The sequence below is a fragment of the Mirounga leonina genome, unplaced genomic scaffold (genome assembly GCF_011800145.1).
Source record: "Mirounga leonina isolate KUSES-001 unplaced genomic scaffold, KU_Mleo_1.0 Mir_94, whole genome shotgun sequence".
NCBI lineage: Eukaryota > Metazoa > Chordata > Mammalia > Carnivora > Phocidae > Mirounga > Mirounga leonina.
The window spans coordinates 38,489,587-38,508,708 of NW_023270855.1; the positions used below are offsets into that span (position 1 = coordinate 38,489,587).

Genomic DNA, 19,122 nt, shown 5'->3' on the forward strand with positions numbered 1-19,122 from the left:
AGTAGTTTTAGCAGCCTGTTTCCTGTCTAGAATTTTGGGGGTTTAGCTAACACTCTGATTTTGTACTTTCTCTGTCTCTTTCCATTCAGGTGACCGTGTTCCTGCTGGTATATGATCTCAAGAACCTTCTGAATCTCTTGATATCTTATAGGGATTTATTTGGCTAATCAAATACTAGCTGACATTTTCCACCAAACTTGGCAAAACTTAAAAAATGATGTGGGGCCCGTAGGTGGCTCAGTCGGTTAAGGTCTGTCTGTGGCTCAGGTCATGATCCCGGGATCCTGGGATTGAGCCCCATGTCAAGCTCCCTGCTCAGCGGGAAGCCTGCTCCTCCCCCCTTCTTGGTGCTCTCTCTCGCTCTCTCTCTAGCTCTATCTCGCTCAAATAAATCTTTTTAAAAAAATATAAAATGCTTATTTCTAGCTGTTGCATTTATAGAAAATTATCATAAGGAAATAATTGGAAATGTGGGCAAAGCTTTATCCTCAAAAACACAAAACCCTGGGGCACCTGGCCAGCTCAGTTGGTGGAATGTGCAACTCTTGATTTCGGGGTTGTGAGTCCAAGCCCCATGTTTAGTGGAGAGATTACTCAAAAATAAAATCTAAAAAAATTCCTATGGTATTTGCAAAAGATGGCTTGCATAGTAGCCATCAAAAAGTATTATTTAGCAAAAATAAGTCTTGTTGAAAAAGCATTAATCTCAGAGACTGTTCAGTGTATATTATTATTATTATTTACTTATTTATTTTAAATCATCTCTATCCCCAACCTGGGGCTCGAACTCCCAACCCCAAGATCAAGAGTCGTATGCTCTTCTGACTGAGCCAGCCAGGCGCCCCTGTTCAGTGTATCTTCAGTGTAAACATACATAGTTTACATTATATTGTTTGATACACATATTCCATATTTTTTCAATTCTAAGATTCCATTTGACATACCCATATAATAACTGTTAGGGGGGAGAAATTTCAGGGGCATTAAGATGGAAAGGAAGTACATATGAGATCATTTCCAGGATTGCATGATTTACAGGTGACCTGTTTTCTTTATACCTTTCTTTATCATCCAGAACGACTACATTGAGCATATATTATTGAGATGGTTATTTTTATTGTGTAGATCATTTGTCTATTTATGCATTTACTTAAATTAAGGGCAGTTGGTTGTAACTCAAAAAAGGCAAGTTTGAGTAGAGGCTCTTGGGAATACAGATATCATACTGTTTGTCCTGAATCCTGCCCTTGAAGGTCTAGGAAAGAATGAGATGTATTAGTATGTGTTGTTTGAATCCTGCATCTGATTCCCACATTCCATTAATGGGAACCTTTTTGTCTTCACCGAAGAAGCTGAAAAGAGCGAAGACTCCTCAGGCGCCGCAGGCCTCTCCGGCTTACACCGCACGTACAGCCAGGACTGCAGCTTTAAGAACAGCATGTACCATGTTGGAGACTACGTCTACGTGGAGCCCTCAGAGGCCAGCCTGCAGCCACACATCGTCTGCATTGAAAGACTGTGGGAAGATTCTGCTGGTAAGTGTGTTTTAAATCAAAGGGCAGATTGGTGAGCTGGGACTATTTTACTTCTCCTTGGTCCTCAGGGAAGAAAATTGTAACTCAGACATGTTATGCCTTGCATCAATAGTCATTCTACAGTGTATCGGTAAATATAATTTAGCACCCACTATATGAAAAAATAGGATCTAGTACTCTTGGGCCCATGAGTGGCACAGTTGAGTCAAAGGAAACACAACTTCCTGAAGTGAGGTTGAGATTCATTCACTCAACTGCTGTTTCTTTAAAACACACAGTAAGCCAAACTGGAGGATGGCAGAGCCTCACAAGAACTAAAGGCTCGTGTTTTGCCCGTAGCAAAACCAGTCTGGTACAAACCACAAATAAAAAGGAAATTATTATAGTGTGACATGTGCCTTGGCTTAGAATTTGATTTCAAAAAGGCGTCCTAGAACAGTTGCCTTTCACTTAAGACATGGAGAACAAATAGGAGTTAATGAAGCCAGGAGCAGACAGAAATGTGATCCAGGCAGTCCAGTTCCCTCAGCTGCTCCTCATGAAGTACCTTTGTATCCCTTTGCCTGAGTGCTAAATGCATCCTTGATATGCTTTAGATGCTCTGTCCTTAGCATAAGCACACAGTCTTAAGTGTGTCCTGGGCCCAGCAGACTAGGGCAGGTCTCATCACCTTCTTCACCCTATATATTATACATTTTTTAATATGAGGGGGAAAGTAGCATTTTTTAGGCCTCATTATACTTCATTACTTTAAAGTATCATTTCTTCTAAGATAACTATTTTAAGAAACTGTGGCCTAAAAAGCACATTGTTAGGTTCAGGCCATGGCAGACTGGATGGAGAATTTGCTCATTTTGCAAAGAATGTGTGATTTCTGTTAATGGTAATTTCCCCTCTCTCTCCCTTTTTGTTTTTGAGGTGAAAAATGGTTGTATGGCTGTTGGTTTTATCGGCCAAATGAAACATTCCATCTGGCTACACGGAAATTTCTAGAAAAAGAAGTTTTTAAGAGTGACTATTACAATAAAGTTCCCGTTAGTAAAATTCTAGGAAAATGTGTGGTCATGTTTGTCAAGGTAAGAAACTCATTAGGCTCCAAAGCACAAATCATTCCATGAAAATAAAATTTACAAACACAAAAAAATGGTATTTATAAATTAAGCACTCTGTTTTAAACTTTGATTTTTTTTTTTTTTTTTAAGCTGTGTCTATATGGCATTGGATAAAGATTTGGGAGGAAATTAATCTGATCATGATGATGAAAGACCACCATTTGCTGCCTACACTATATAGCTATATGCAGTTAGTGTAAATTTTTTTATATTGCCAGGCTAATTTTTGAGGATGACATTTTCTGAAAGATCATTAAAAATTGTCAGTGTGCTTTTTAGGATTATAAAGTATACTTTTTGTGTATCTATGTGGTATAGGTACATTGAGCCCTGCCCAAAGCTTTTAGGAACATTATAGCTGTATGAAATGCTAATATATTTTCAAAAGGGCAGTTGGTAAGCTAAGTATTTATATTTAATAAGGCCCTTCTGTAGCAGGGAGATGCTTGTACATTGCTAACCATTTACTATTTGTTAACTGTCAGAGAGTCTTAACAGGTTAACATTTGTTTGCTTGATTGATGTGTAGTTTTGGTTTTTTCGGTTGACTGGTTTTCAGAAAATTCACCTAATAATCTTATTCTTACGTCTCCCAGGAATACTTTAAATTATGCCCAGAAAACTTTCGAGATGAGGATGTTTTTGTCTGCGAATCACGGTATTCTGCCAAAACCAAATCTTTTAAGAAAATTAAACTGTGGACCATGCCCATCAGCTCAGTGAGGTTTGTCCCTCGGGATGTGCCCTTGCCTGTGGTCCGAGTGGCCTCTGTATTTGCAAATGCAGATAAAGGGGATGACGAGAAGAACACAGACAACTCAGAGGACAGTCGAACTGAAGACAGTTTTAACTTGGAAAAGGTATGTAGTTAAAAGCCACATGGAAAAGAATTTTACATTTCAAAATACCTATTCCAGAAAATAAATGAATAAAGTACTCAAGTTCAGAATGAAAGAGAGGGGCGCCTAGGTGGCTCAGTCGTTAAGCGTCTGCCTTCGGCTCAGGTCATGGTCCCAGGGTCCTGGGATCGAGCCCCACATCGGGCTCCCTGCTCGGCGGGAAGCCTGCTTCTCCCTCTCCCACTCCCCCTGCTTGTGTTCCCTCTCTCACTGTGTCTCTCTGTCAAATAAATAAATAAAATCTTAAAAAAAAAAGAATGAAAAAGAGCAACAACATAAAACCTTAGCCAAACAGAAAGAAGGGAACTGTAGAAGAAGGACAGAAATTAATGCTTAGAAAACCAGTAGAACTGAAAAATAGAATTTAAAAGTAAATCCAAGTGCTAATTCTTCAACAAGTCCAACGAGATAAACTACCAACTATCCTAATAAAAAAGGAAGGCAGTTAAGCTCAGACATACAAATGTGGAAGAAATTTAAAGACTTGTACATTTCTGTTAATAAATTTGAAAGCCTGAACAAAATGCATAATTTTCTAGGACACTATAAATTACTGAAGAATCAAGAAGAGATGTAACACGTAAGTGGACAACAGCAAGAAGGAATTTTTTAAAAATGTTCTGAGAGCTAATCACAGAGTACTCAGGTCAGATAATTCTGTGGGTGAATTCTTTTAACCCTTTAAGAGACCTATAATTATAATACTGTTTAAATTATTTCAAAGCATGGAGAACAAAGAAAACTTCCCAATTTATTTTACAAAATGAGAATAATCTTAATTCCAAAGCCTGACAAAATTAAAACAGAAAAGCTACAGTTCAGTCTAACTGATGAATATTGATGCAGAAAATACTTAGAGAAAATGTATTTTTTATAAGTGAAATCAAATTATTTATTTATTTATTTATTTTAAAGATTTTATTTATTTATTTGAGAGAGAGACTGAGAGAGAGAGAGCATGAGAGGGGGGAGGGTCAGAGGGAGAAGCAGACTCCCTGCCGAGCAGGGAGCCCGATGCGGAACTCGATCCAGGGACTCCAGGATCATGACCTGAGCCGAAGGCACTTGCTTAACCAACTGAGCCACCCAGGCGCCCTATTTATTTATTTTTGAAGATTTTATTTATTTATTTGACAGAGAATGAGAGAGAGAGCACATGAGAGGGGGGAGGGTCCGAGGGAGAAGCAGACTCCCTGCCGAGCAGGGAGCCCGATGCGGGACTCGATCCAGGGACCCCGGGATCATGACCTGAGCCGAAGGCAGTCGCTTAACCAACTGAGCCACCCAGGCGCCCTCAAATTAGTTATTTAAGAACAGTATGACCGGGGCGCCTGGGTGGCTTAGTTGTTAAGCCTCTGCCTTTGGCTCGGGTCATGATCCCAGGGTCCTGGGATCGAGCCCCACATCGGACTCCCTGCTCAGCGGGAAGCCTGCTTCTCCCTCTCCCACTCCCCCTGCTTGTGTTCCTGCTCTCTCTGTGTCTCTCTCTGTCAAATAAATAAGTAAAATCTTTAAAAAAAAAAAAAAAGTAAATAAAATATTTAAAAAAAAAAAAAAAAGAACAATATGACCAAGTAGGTGGGAGTTCATTCTAGAAATGCAGGGGTTGGTCAAAATTAGGAAAATTCAGCAATACACTTCATCATATTAATAGATCAAAGGATAAATTATTTGATAAAGTACAGTAACTGTCTTCATTTATTTAAGTCTTTAGACAGATATTTCCTCAAAGTGATTTTTTAAAGTTATATTTGTTTCTCATGCCTAAAGCCTGCTTGCTCTACTATTACCTATATTTTTCTGAAAGTAGCCAATGAAGACAAAAGTAGTAAAAGTAATGACAGTAAAGTGATAAAACCTTTTTTGCAGATCATGGGGGAGCAATTAACTAAAGGTTTGAAAAACAATTCAACAAATAGGAATTTCAAAATCCATATACGAGTCAGTAGCTTTCTTATATAAACAAAACAGTAATTCACAAGACTTCTGAAAGTAAGATGAAAATGTTGAGGGCGCCTGGGTGGCTCAGTCGGTTAAGCGTCTGCCTTCTGCTCGGGTCATGATCCCAGGGTCCTGGGATCAAGCCCAGCATCAGGCTCCCTGCTCATGCTCTGTCTCTGTCTCACTCTTTCTGTAAAATAAAATCTTAAAAATGTTGAATATACTTTAGCAACTATTAGGAAAATCATGTAGAAAGAAACTGATTCACCTTAACAACAAAATACATTAAGAAATAACCTTGAAAGGAATATTTGGAACCTATGGAAAGAGAAACAGTCTAACTCAAGGACATAAAAGACTTGGATAAATTGTTTTCAGAACTTGACAAAATGGGGTGCCTGAGTGTCTCAGTTGGTTAAATGTCTGACTCCAGTTCAGGGTCATGATCTCAGGGTCCTGGGATGGAGCATTGGGCTCCCTACTCAGCAGGGAGTCTGCTTCTCCCTCCCCCTCTGCCCCTTCCCCCTACTCATGCACACTCGCTTGCTCTCTCTCTCAAATAAATAAAATCTTGGAAGAAAAATAAAAAGAACTTGACAAAATTTTTCTGGCTTTCTCATGAAAGAATAAACATGCGACAGTCACAGGAAAAGAAGGGGGAAAATAGTAATCAAAGTGCTTTGTCCTGCCAGATGTTATTGTATTTATATATATATATTTAAGTTTTATTTATTTAAGTAATCTCTACATCCACCATGGGGCTTGAACTCATGACCCCAAGATCAAGAGTTGCATGCTCTTCCAACTGAGCCAGCCAGGAGCCCCTATATATTTTATATTTATTAAAAATTGAGGTATTCCAGTCAGTGGAAGGAAGAGGCTTTTCACAATTAAAATCCAGAATATAAAGGTAGTATTTTAAATCAGCAGTAGAGGATGGAATCAAATGATACTGGAAAAACTGGTAGCCATTGAAAAAGAAAAAAAAGGAGGAGGAAAATAGCCACCTGAACTCTTGCACTTCATATTCCAAAAAGTAATAATACCAAAAAAACCCCAAAAACAAAACGAAAGAACAGAGTACTTGTTGCTAACGTAAGCAGATTTACTATTATTTACCTATATTCTTTATTTATAAGCTCGGAATGGGTCCTTTCTATACATGATATAAAATCCAGTAGCCATTAAAGTGGGGGAAAAGTCTACCATTTTTTAATGCAAAAAGCTCTTAGAAATCTAGGGAAAAAGTAACACTGGAAAAATAGGCAAAGGACCAAATAGATCATTTATAGAGGGAAGACAGCCCAAAAAAGTTAGAAAATGTGTTAATCTAATAGTTTTTAAAAGCCTGACAGGTTGGCAAGAGTTTTGAATTGCTAATACTGATAACATCTGGTGTGGGTGTGGGGAAGGACACTTCTTTCCCATCCGTGGCATTCCCCTTGACCTGGCCATTTGATACCAGAAAATGTGGTCCAGCTCAATATTCGGGTGCACCAAAGGGTTCTCCACAAGGGACGGCATCAGTGTTATTTGTAAAAGCAAAAACCCTTGGCCAGACCCAAATGCCCATGAATACGAGTTGAGGAAGTTGTCAGACATCCATAGCATGCAAACTCTGTGGCCAGTAAGCACAGTGAGGTAGGTCTATATATATGGCACATGGAAAGTTGTCCAAGTCACGTGGTAAGAGCATGCTCATAATTAACAGGTGGCAGAATGGGATGTGGTTCCATTATTATTCAAAAAAACTAAAACTGGGGCGCCTGGGTGGCTCAGATGGTTAAGCATCTGCCTTCGGCTCAGGTCATGATCCCAGGGTCCTGGGATCAAGCCCCGCATCGGGCTTCCTGCTAGGCAGGGAACCTGCTTCTCCCTCTCTCTCTCTGACGCTCATGAATAAATAAAACATTAAAAAAAAAAAACTATGTTTACATACACGACTGTAAAAGCAGTGTGGAGAATTGCTGTGTGCTGAATCAGGTGTTTATCTCTGGGGTTGGATCACAAAAGATTGCCTTTAAGTTTTACATGCTCTAATGTTTGAATTGTTGCCCACAGATATACTTCTTTTATATAGTCAAAAAAGATAAAGCTTTTAAATTATTAATGTAAAAACTGGAAAAAATCGACTTCCTCGTGTCTTAGAAAAGAAATACATTTTAGTGTCCTAACAGTGTTACAAGAGAAAGGGAGCTTGGGAAAGAACATGATATTTTTTACATTTCACCAATATTCCTGGGAATCATAGAGAATTTTGAAAGAATAAGAAATACCAATGGAAGCAAACATGAGAATTAACGCAGATTTCTTATTAGAATTCATAAGTCTCCAGGGTCCTCTCTGTGCACACGTTTTGTTTTGGGTTTTTTTTTTTTTCTTTTGTCTCTTATCTTTATTTTAATACTGCCTGGCTGAAACAAGTCCTTCCTGGAACTTTTTAAAAGAATACCTTCAGCAGGTAGAGCATGCAGCTCTCATTCTCAAGGCAGAGAGATTACTTTAAAAAAAAAAGAACTTCAGAACAGAATCTGTTCCTAAAAGAAAAAGTTACTCTTTTTTTTTTTTTAAGATTTTATTATTTGGCACAGAGAGAGCGTGCACGCACACAAGTTGGGGGAGAAGAGGGAGAGGGAGAAGCAGATTCCCCGCTGAGCAGGGAGCCCGATGTGGGGCTCAGTCCCAGGACCCCGGGATCATGACCTGAGCCAAAGGCAGATGCTTAAACAGCTGAGCCACCCAGGTGCCCAGAAAAAGTTATTCTTAATTTCAGGGGCTAAGTTCCCATTCCTGCAAATTCCCTTCACCCATTATATGTGTGACCTCGCTCGTTCTTAAGGATTTTCCAGGAGACCATTTATATATCACATTTGAAGTCAGATCAAAACAAATGTTTGGACCTTCTGAAGGAGATTTTTCTTTTTTTTGGTTTGAAGTTTCAGATATTCTCAGGGAGATGCAGTAGAAAATATTGGGGTTCTGGAATTTCCTCAGCTTTTATGTGTTTTGGAGTTAATATGTTTAAAACACCTCATGGTGTGCCCACTTTCTGCATCAGATCAGAACTGTCTTTTTTTCTTTTTTTTTTTTTAAAGATTTTATTTATTTGAGAGCACTCGCAGGAGCAGGGGGAGGGACAGAGGCAGAGGGAGAAGCAGACTCCCCACTGAGCACAGAATCCAACACGGAGCTCAGGACCCTGCGATCATGACCTGAGCAGAAGGCAGACCCTTAGCCGACTGAGCCACCCAGGCGCCCCTTTTTCTTTTTCTTTCTTTTTTTGCCAAAACTATAAAACAACAATAATGAATGGGTGTTCAAGTGCTTTTCATAAGTCAGGCATTGTTCTGCATATTTAACTGTGGAGTGTGTCATTGGAGCTTCTTCCTAACAGCTCCATCTGATGGGCGCACTCTGCCTTCCTTTTACAGATGGCCTAAGAGGTCAGGTCATTTGCCCAGTGTCACAGCAGCCAGGAGGTGACAGACCTTGTAATTTATTCAGAGACAGAGTGTATGTGTTTATGTCACAGAGGCTATACTATTTCTTTCCATTCCAGAATAAATCAAAATGATAACAATTTTATTTTTATTTTTTTTTAATTATCATTTAAAACCATCAGTTGTTAATGTTAAGAAAATGAGAGATCAGTAAATGTAATGAAGAGGAAGCTTGCGCAGAATTTGCTCCTTATCCTCCATAGCAGTGTGTGAGTGAGGCTGCTCCTGAATGCTGATGTGTCCTCTGTGGTGCTTCTCTCCCCCACCTCCCCCGAAGGCTATGGGAATGGGGTGGGGGTGGGGGTGGTAACAGTTTATGAAACTTAAGTATAAATTTAAAATAAATACAATATTTAATAAGACTTAGTTTGGTTTCAGTACCCCAGTCTTGTCCCCGACCTTCATCAAAATTTCTGCTTATAGTTATTTTTTATTTTAAGTTAATATGAAGGAAAGTCAGCTTTTTCTTAACCTCTTCTGCTACGCCTTGATTGTCAGCTGCCTGTCTTCAACCAGTTTCCTTTACCACAGGAGAAAGAAGATGTCCCTGTGGAAATGTCAAATGGTGAGCCAGGTTGCCACTACTTTGAGCAGCTCCATTACAATGACATGTGGCTAAAGGTTGGCGATTGTGTCTTCATCAAGTCTCATGGCCTGGTGCGCCCTCGCGTGGGCAGGTGGGTGTACTGAAGCAGGGAGGATGCAGTTGGGTCTGAGAGATTTGGAGGGGGTAGAAATTCATCACTCTTTAGGATGAAGTCAAAAGTTGTCATCCTCCTCCCCACAATCCTGTAACTTCTCCAGCTTCCTCACACATACTTGCCCTGCTTTGGTCTCTAGCCACACTTCCTTCTTTAAATCCTTCCTGTCAAGTTTCCTTTTCTTCTCCTACCATTTACTGAATTCTCAACCCAGAAATCTCCCTGCCTACCTCACATGATGAACTCCTTTAGCTTAAATTTGAGATAGCACTTCCTTAAGGAAGCCTTTCCTGTCCCCTGCAGACTGGATTAGGTCTCCTCATTACTCTCAGAGCACGTATCAGGTTATTTTACTGTTGGGTTTCCATACCGGACTGCAAATGCCCTGAGAGGAGGGGCCCTGTCCTTTTGCTTACTTTTGTATTCCCTGCTCCAAGCACAATGCATGAAACATGGTAAGGGCTCAGATATTTGTTGAACAAGTACATGAATGAAAAAGTATGGTTGCATGGCGTAAAACGGCAATGAAGGAGTCCAGTATGGGACTGGGCAGTAGAGGGTAGCGATTAAGAGTTGTGGGTCTTGGCGTGAGTTCCAGCTCTGCTAGCTGCATGTCCTTAGGCAAATGATTGACTTTTCTGAGCTCCAGTTTCCTCATTCCATTTTTTCTTCATTCAGTAATTACAAACCTAGTATTACAAACCTAGTATTTGCCAGGCTGTGAGGATACATTAGTGAATAAAACAGACAAATATCCTTAGTCCCATGGATCTTTGTTGCAGTGGGAACACAAATAATAAACATTGCAAATAAGTAAAGGGTACAGAACATTAGGTCATGATATGTGCTGTGAAAAGAATCGATCAGAGTATGGGGAATCAGGAGTGCACAGTCAAAGTGAGGAGGTGCAGAAGTTTAAGTAGGGTGGTGTATATAGGCCTCACTGAGAGCTGATAGTTGAGCTAACACTTGAAGAAACTGAGGGAGTGAGGAATGTGAATAATCAGAGAGAAAGCTTTCCAGGAAGCAAGAACAGCCAGTATGAAGACCTGAGAGAGAAGCGTGCCTGGCATGTCCAGATTTGGACGGTTTGTTGCCGGGGAAGTGAGCAGTGCATTGAGTTAGGTCATGAGGGCCACAGCACACAGTGCCACTCTGGTGGACCTCAGGGACCATTGTCGGCACGTGGGCTTTTACTGAATTAAAGGGAGTACCACCGGATTCTTTTCTTTCTTTCTTTCTTTTATTTATTTTAAAGATTTTATTTTTGTATTTGAGAGAGAGAGCACAAGCAGGGGGAGAGGCAGGCAGAGGGAGAAGCAGACTCCCCGCTGAGCAGGGAGCCCAATGGGGGACTCGATCACAGGACCCTGGGATTAGGACCTGAGCCGAAGGCAGACGCTTAACCTACTGAGCCACCAGGCGCCCCCATTGGGTTCTTTTAGGCATAGATGTGATATCTGATTTAGTTCTTAGCAGGATTGCTCTGCCTTCTGATTGCTGAGAATAGACTAAAGGGTTGGGGCGCTTGGGTGGCTCAGTCAGTTAAGCATCTGCCTTCAGCTCAGGTCATGATCCCAGGGTCCTGGGATCGAACCCCGCATCGGGCTCCTTGCTCAGCGGGGAGCCTGCTTCTCTCTCTCCCTCTGCCACTCCCCCTGCTTGTGCTCTCTCTCTCTCTCTCTGACAAATAAAATCTTTAAAAAAAGAAAAGAGGGGTGCCTGGGTGGCTCAGTCATTGGGCGTCTGCCTTCAGCTCAGGTCATGATCCCAGGGTCCTGGGATCGAACCCCGCATCGGGCTCCCTGCTCGGCGGGAAGCCTGCTTCTCCCTCTCTTACTCCCCCTGCTTGTGTTCCCTCTCTTGCTGTGTCTCTTTCTGTCAAATAAATAAGTAAAATCTTTAAAAGAAAAAGAAAAAGAAGAAAAAAATAAGACTTACAGGGTCAAAGAGAAGCAAGGAGATCTGCTAGGAGGCTGTTGCAATAATCCAGGCAATAATGATTGCTGGCTCAGGCCAGCAGTCAGATCCTGTTGTGAAAGGTTGAATTAATAGGATTCCTGATAAATGGGATGTGGGGTCCGAGAGAGAGAGAGAGAGAGAGAGAGAGAGGGGTCAAGGGTGACTTCTGTGTGTTGGCCTAAGGAACTGAAAGGGTGGAGTTAACCATGAACTGAGATGAGGATGTTGCTTCATGTCAGGAACCACAAGACAATGGGGACATTAATTATCCCAACTTGCTGGGGGTGGTTATGAGGAATTGTATAATACCTAACACAGAGCAGTCAGATACGCATTTTTATTTTTGTCTAGGGAGATAGTATCTGGCTCTCATCAGATTCTCAATGGGTGAAGGGGTATTTATTATACCTTGACACTCAAAAAGTCATGAACCATTGCCTTAAAGGAATATCTGTGACTCATGTGAGCTGACCCCAAATATGGATGGTTTGTGTGTTTATTCGGCTGGTGAGTCCAATGACAGATGCTTAGTTTTGTTTTTTGTTTTCATCATGAGGATTTCAGGGGGAAAAAAAGCTGGAGGTTAGCTGAAACTATTAAGTCATATGTCTTGGTATTGTGTGTTTTTTCCCTCAGATGAATAGCCAATGTCTTCCCTTTCCAAATGTCTTCTCCTATGCTCAAAGGGGGGAAAAGGGAAGTGGTCTTATTGTCAAAATAGTCAACAAAACTCCTCTAAGTAGTAAATATCATTAAGTTTTTGGTTAAGAGAATTTCTGATAGATAATTCTTCAAGAATGAAACCAATCAGGGGCGCCTGGGTGGCTCAGTCGTTAAGCGTCTGCCTTCGGCTCAGGTCATGATCCCAGGGTCCTGGGATCGAGCCCCGCATCAGGCTCCCTGCTCCACAGGAAGTCTGCTTCTCCCTCTCCCACTCCCCCTGCTTGTGTTCCCTCTCTCGCTGTGTCTCTCTCTGTCAAATAAATTAAAAAAAAAAAAAAATGAAACCGATCAGAATTCTGTTTTAATGGAATTTCTCCATTTTTCCCCCAAGAATTGAAAAGGTATGGGTCCGAGATGGAGCCGCATATTTTTATGGCCCCATCTTCATTCACCCAGAAGAGACGGAACATGAGCCCACAAAAATGTTCTACAAAAAAGAAGTGTTTCTGAGTAATCTGGAAGAAACCTGCCCCATGACATGTATTCTGGGTATGTATTTATGCCTTTTCATTTAATCACATCCATTCTACAACAATTGATTGAATACTCCTGTGTTAGGCACTGTTCTAGGTGCTAGGTATACAGCAATCAACAGACCAGAGTCTCTGCTGTCTTAGAGACTTAACAATGGGGCAGAGGTTGGGGAGTCAGTAAATAAATTAAGTCTATAGGACATCAGGTAGTAATTAGAGCTATGAATGAGAATAAGGAAGAGAAAGAGGACAGAGAGTAATGTTGAAGGGAGGTCTTGTTTTAGGTAATGTGGTCACCAAAAGCCTTTTTTTTTAAGATTTTATTTATTTGCGAGAGAGAGAATGAGAGACAGCATAAGAGGGAGGAGGGTCAGAGGGAGAAGCAGAATCCCCGCTGAGCAGGGAGCCCTATGCGGGACTCGATCCTGGGACTCCAGGACCATGACCTGAGCCGAAGGCAGTCGCCCAACCAACTGAGCCACCCAGGCGCCCCAAAAGCCTTTTTGATAGGTGACGTTAGCAGAGCCCTGAAGGCAGTAAGGAGGAAAACCATCCGAATACAGGCATGCCTTGTTTTATTGCTTTATTGCACTTCACAGATGCTGTTTTTTAACAAATTGAAGGTTTGTGGCAATCCTGCATCAAGCAAGTCTGTTGGTGCCGTTTTTCCAACAGCATTTGCTCACTTCATGTCTCTGTCACATTTTGGTAATTCTCACAATATTTCAGACTTTGTTACTATTATATTTGAGATGCTGCAATCTCATGATAAAACTTTAATAGCTGAGGAATTGCTTTTTATGGATGAGCAAAGACAGTGGTTTCTTGGTAAGGAACCTACTTATGGTAAAATTGCTGTGAAGGTTGTTAAAATGACAAAAAAGATTTCAAGTATCACGTAAATTAGTTGTTAAAGCACCAGCAGGATTTGAGAGGATTGACTCCCAAGTTTGAAAGAAGTTCAACTATGGGTAAAATCCTATCCAAACAGCATCACATACTACAGAGAAACCATTTGTGAAAGGAAGAGTCAATCGATGTTGCAACTGCTGTCTTATTTTAAGAAATTGCCACAGCCACCCCAGCCTTTGGCAACCACCATCCTGATCAGTCAGCAGCCATCATTATCCAGACAAGACCCTCCACCAGCAAAAAGATGGGGACACCTGGCTGGCTCAGTCAGTAGAACATACGACTCTTGATCTCAGGGTTTTGAGTTCAGGCCCTAGTTGGATGTAGCGTTCACTTAAAAAAAAAAATTACAGCTCACTGAAAGCTCAGATGATGGTTAGTATTTTTTAGCAATAAAAAGTGTTTTTTAACTGTAGTATGTACATTGTTTTTTAGACATAATGCTATTGCACACTTAATGGATTGCAGTATAGTGTAAACATAACTTTTATATACAGTGGGAAACCAAAAAATCATTTGACTTACTTTATTGTGATACTCACTTTATTGAGGTGATCAGGAACTGAACCCACAGTATCTCCAAGGTATACCTTTACTCCTTTTACGCACAGCAAATGTGAAATGCAAGGCCCTTAAGGCATAGTATCTGGGCATGTTTGAGACACAGGAAGAGAGCTGGTGGCTGGGCAAACAGTCACAGTAGGTCTACTAGACTGTGCTGAGATTGAGTTTGGAGCAGATAGGAAGTCCTGGTTATGAGTAGAGAGGTGGTGTGAGCCAGCATATGCACTGGAGGAATCACTGTGGCTGGAGAATGGAGAATATGTAAGAATAAGGTAGGAAGCAGGGGGAGGAGTTAAAAGACTTCTACGGTTTCCTTTGGACTCTTAACCCTAGTAATGTTATTGTCCCTGATCCAGAAATGTGCAGGGCTCATGTTATGGTTTCTATTCAGTCATCCTCCTGAGTGTTCACATGCACTCTGCTTCTCAAATGTAGTTATATGCATCACAGACTGTCATTGTTTTCAGCTGTTGTGTTTCTTCTTGCCCTGAATTAGTGCTACAACTTACTTGCAAACCAGCTACTCTTCCCATCTTTTGGAATAGTTTTCCAAAAGGTTACTAGGTACAAGCTTTATAATGATTACACATGGTTATAAAGAAGCAGCCACCATGCTTATGGCCAAGAGGAAATAAGTATTTTACACTTAGACTTTATTTAATCACTAAGTTTACCTACATTGTTTTGGTGCTTTGAATTTTTTCAGAATTAGATACGGTAAATGTGTTACCTCTCTCATGTCTCTCTCTGAATGGCTGATAGTTCAACACGTTTTCCTCTTTATAACGTGGTGCACCCTGGGGAGAGGGAGCAAAGGCTCGTGAGGTTATTAAATCCTTCTTAAGTTTCTGCAGCAGAGACTATCTTCCTTTTAACTCATGATCCAGACTAAAGAAGTGCCCTAAAGCCTTAATCCCTAGGGTAAACCCAGCCACAAGACTCAAAGGGAGTATAGCAAAGGTGAGACTGAAGTCTCCTTTGTTAGGGTGACCATATCATTTACTGCTTTTTTTCTTAGTGGTTACCCTGGGAATTACATCTTAAATTTGTCGCAGTCTAGTTTGAATCAATACTGCCTTAGCTGCTGCTTTTTTTTTTTTTTTTTTTTAAGATTTTATTTATTTATTTGAGAGAGAGCATGAGACGGGGGAGGGCCAGAGGGAGAAGCAGACTCCCTGCTGAGCAGGGAGCCCGATGCGGGACTTGATCCTGGGACTCCAGGATCATGACCTGAGTCAAAGGCAATCACTCAACCAACTGAGCCACTCAGGCACCCTGTCTTAGCTTATATCGTATATTAAACTCTGCTCCTCTAGAGCACCATCCCTCCCCCTTTGTGTTATTGTCAGAAATCATATCTTTATACTGTGTGTGCCCCCACTGACATGAATTTCTAATTATCGCTTTATGCATTTGTCTTTAAAATCATATAGGAGGGAAAAAAGGAGAATTAGAAACTGGAAATACAATATTGGCTTTTATATTTACATATGTGGTTACCTTTATTGGTGTTTTTTGATTTCTTTATATGGCTTCACATCATTATCTGATGTCCTTTCATTTCAGCCTGAAGGACTCCCTTTAGTATTTCTTGTAGAACAGGTCAACTAACAACAGACTCTCTTGTCTTTTGTTTATCTAGAAGTGTCTTGATTCCTCTCTTTTTGAAGGGTACATTTGCTATATATAGAATTCTCCATTGACAGTTTTTTCTGTCATGCCTTCCATCAAATTTAGGGAGTTTTTTGTCTTCACATATTCTTTCTTCTCCTTTCTCTCCTCCATCTGAGAGTCCCGTTAGGCCTATGTTGGTGTGCTTAATGGTGTGTCACAGTTTTCACAGACTGCTCGTGTTTCTTTCTTCTTTCTTCTTTCTGTTCCTCAGACTGATCATTTCAGTTGGCTTGTCTTGGAGTTCACAGGTTCTTCTGCCTGTTCAAATCTTCTAATGAAGATTTTCATTTTAGCTGTTATACTTTTCAGCTCCAGCGTTTTTTTTTTTTCTTTTTCTTTTTAAGATTTTATTCATCTGAGAGAGAGAGAGTGCACACAAGCATGGGGGGGGAGGGGCAGAGGGAGAGGTAGAAGCAGACTCCCTGCTGAGCAGGGAGCCTGATGGTGGCTCAACCCCAGGTCTCTGGGATCATGACCTGAGCTGAAGGCAGATGCTTAACCTACTGAGCCACCCATGCACCCTTCAGCTCCAGCATTTCTATTTAGGCTTTCCAGTTCTTGTCTCATTCTTGATAATCTCTGTTTGGTGAGTCAGCATTCTGATTTCCTTTAGTTGTTTGTCCATGGTTTGCTTTAGCTCTCTGAGCATATTTAAGACAGTTGATGTAAAGTGTTTGTCTCATAGGTCCAGTGTCTGGGCTTTCCCTGGGATGGTTTCTGTTCATTTCTTTTTATCCTATGAGTGGGCCATACTTTCCTGTTTCTTTGCATGGCCTCATAATTTTTTATGAAAACTGGGTATTTTGAATATCATAATGTGATACCTCTGGAAATTGGATTCTCCCCTTTCCTCAGGCTTTATTGTTATAGCTTACTGGGGGGGTCATAGTTGCTCATTTAATGACTTTTCTAAACTAGTTTTTTAAACTGTGTTTGCTGGGGCGTCTGGGTGGCTCAGTCGTTAAGCATCTGCCTTCAGTTCAGATCATGATCCCAGCGTCCTGGGATCAAGTCCCACATCGGGCTCCCTGCTCAGCAGGAAGCCTGTTTCTCCCTCCCCCACTCCCCCTGTTTGTGTTCCCTCTCTCACTGTGTCTCTCTCTCTGTCAAATAAATAAATAAATAAAATTTAAAAATAAACTGTTTGCTGTTGTGTGTGGTCACTGAAGTCTCTGATCTGTTAGCTTAGTGGTCAGCTACTGATTTAATAGAGATTTTCTTAAATACTTGGATCAAAAAAAAAAAATTTTTCCCGGTCTCTGCAGCTCGAGGCTCTGTCTGTGTTGGAACACACTTTCATCACTCAGCCTGAAGTTTACAACTCTGCCTTTTCCTTTGCTTCCTGTTTGCACAGGGCTTGACAATCAGCCAGAGGTGAGAGTTTAGGGCTTTCAGGTCTTTTCTGAGCATGCGTCCTGCCCATGGCATGTGCCTGGCTTTCTAGATTCCCCAGGATATGTGGAAGCTTTCCAAAACTCTTACTCCCCAAAGTATCTCACTGCCCAGCTTTTTCTGCCAGGCTTTTTCATATTTGTACTGTTTGCCCCAACTGATAACCTTTGTCCCAGCTGGCACCATCTGGTTCATTTGCCTTCAGGTGTTTTCAGCAGAAGTACCATAGCCACTTTTCTGCCATCATGAGATTCCAAGTTAGGTGGAATAAAGGCAAACCCTTCGCGTTCGTCCCTGAGGAAGCCAGCCATGTTGGTCAAAACAGGCAACCAAATTCTTTGAGAACAAGGGCTGGTCTGCTCCCTCCAGCACCAGAAACTCCCACCAGGAGTGCGGGCTTTCATCTTCCTGACTGCTGCTGAGCCAGAGGGGGGTGAGGGGGGGTGGGCCAAGGGTAAGTTAAAATGCCACAAAGCTCACCTGCCCACTTGCAGTCACTTTTTTCTTGATTAAGCATTCACGTAGTTGTTTGGCTGTTTTCCAGAGTTCCAGTAATGTTGATTCTGACAGTTTCTGCTGGCTTTTCTCATTGTTTCTGTGAGAGCACGGCTCTTGGCTCTCCCTACTTCACCGTTTTCACCGACATCATTTGGAGTAATTCCTTTTTATAGATACCTTTGAGAATGTGTTGCACTCTGTAGTTTATAAACTACATATCCAGGATCTCGTTTATTTTTCACCGTGACCCTGTACAAAAGATGCTGTCATTCTCAGAAAAGTGAAGTTAATGTCTAATACATTGGACCAAAACTAAAACCTAGGTCTTCTCGCTTCTGCTTCTGTACTGGTGTTTAGATTGTTGGTTTACAGCCAGCTGGAACACTTTTGAGAGTGAAAAAGAGGTGCCAGTATTATTAAGCAGGACACCAGCCATACAGTGAGATGCATGGTTACTTCATCTTGAGATAAACCCCAAAAGGAAATGCCTCTAGTGGTCACAAAATGGGATTTTAGCCCAGCTTGTGCGTTTCAGTATCCACCCCCTGAGGAAGAAAAAGTGTTTTTGTTATGTTTTATATTGAATTTCAAATGCAGGGAGGCAGATTTTTTTTTTTAATTAATTTGTTTCTGTAGAGAGTAATAATTTAAAGTGTTTAAGCTTTAGAAGATTTATAATTTTATTGTGTTAACTATACACAGTGTTGAATATAAATCTCATCTTTGTCTCCCTGAAACAAAAGTTTTAAAGGTAATTAGCTGAGGTAAAACATTTTCATCTTCTGTAATACAGACCTGATGGGGGCATACTTCACTTAGGAGACAGTCCTGTTTTGCTGTTATACATATGCTTTTTGTTCATTGCCTTCGGTAACCTATATAATCAAACAGCCACGGAGAAGTTGCTTTTGGGAATGAACAGGGCCACATATGACAGAAACTGCCTCCATCCTTAGGCACTTGGATCATAAAATTCCCAGGAACCTGAGCTCCTGAAACATGCCAATTCCCAATTTATTTGCTCGTTCTGTTTTCTTCATAATAGATTTTTTTAAATGCTGTATTAATTGAAAAACTATTCTTAGTAAGGGAAGAATAAAAGGCTTTTATTTATTTTTTTTAAAGATTTATTTATTTTAGGGGCGCCTGGGTGGCTCAGTCGGTTGGTTAAGCGTCTGCCTTTGTCTCAGGTAATGATCCCAGGACCCTGGGATCGAGCCCCATGTCAGGCTCTCT

The 19,122-nt window shown here is 41.0% G+C and overlaps 1 protein-coding gene across 10 annotated transcripts in view; it reads left to right on the forward strand.

Annotated features, from left to right (window-relative positions):
* Positions 1–19,122, forward strand: part of PBRM1 (polybromo 1) — a 113,410-nt gene that overhangs the window by 73,047 nt on the left and 21,241 nt on the right. For 9 of the 10 annotated variants that reach the window (XM_034996792.1, XM_034996793.1, XM_034996794.1 and 6 more), the window contains 5 exons: positions 1,350–1,535; positions 2,454–2,611; positions 3,244–3,507; positions 9,519–9,664; positions 12,705–12,862. In XM_034996792.1, the coding sequence (XP_034852683.1) occupies positions 1,350–1,535; positions 2,454–2,611; positions 3,244–3,507; positions 9,519–9,664; positions 12,705–12,862 (912 nt within the window). The remainder of the gene's footprint in view (positions 1–1,349; positions 1,536–2,453; positions 2,612–3,243; positions 3,508–9,518; positions 9,665–12,704; positions 12,863–19,122) is intronic. The other variant, XM_034996798.1, reaches the window with a different exon arrangement.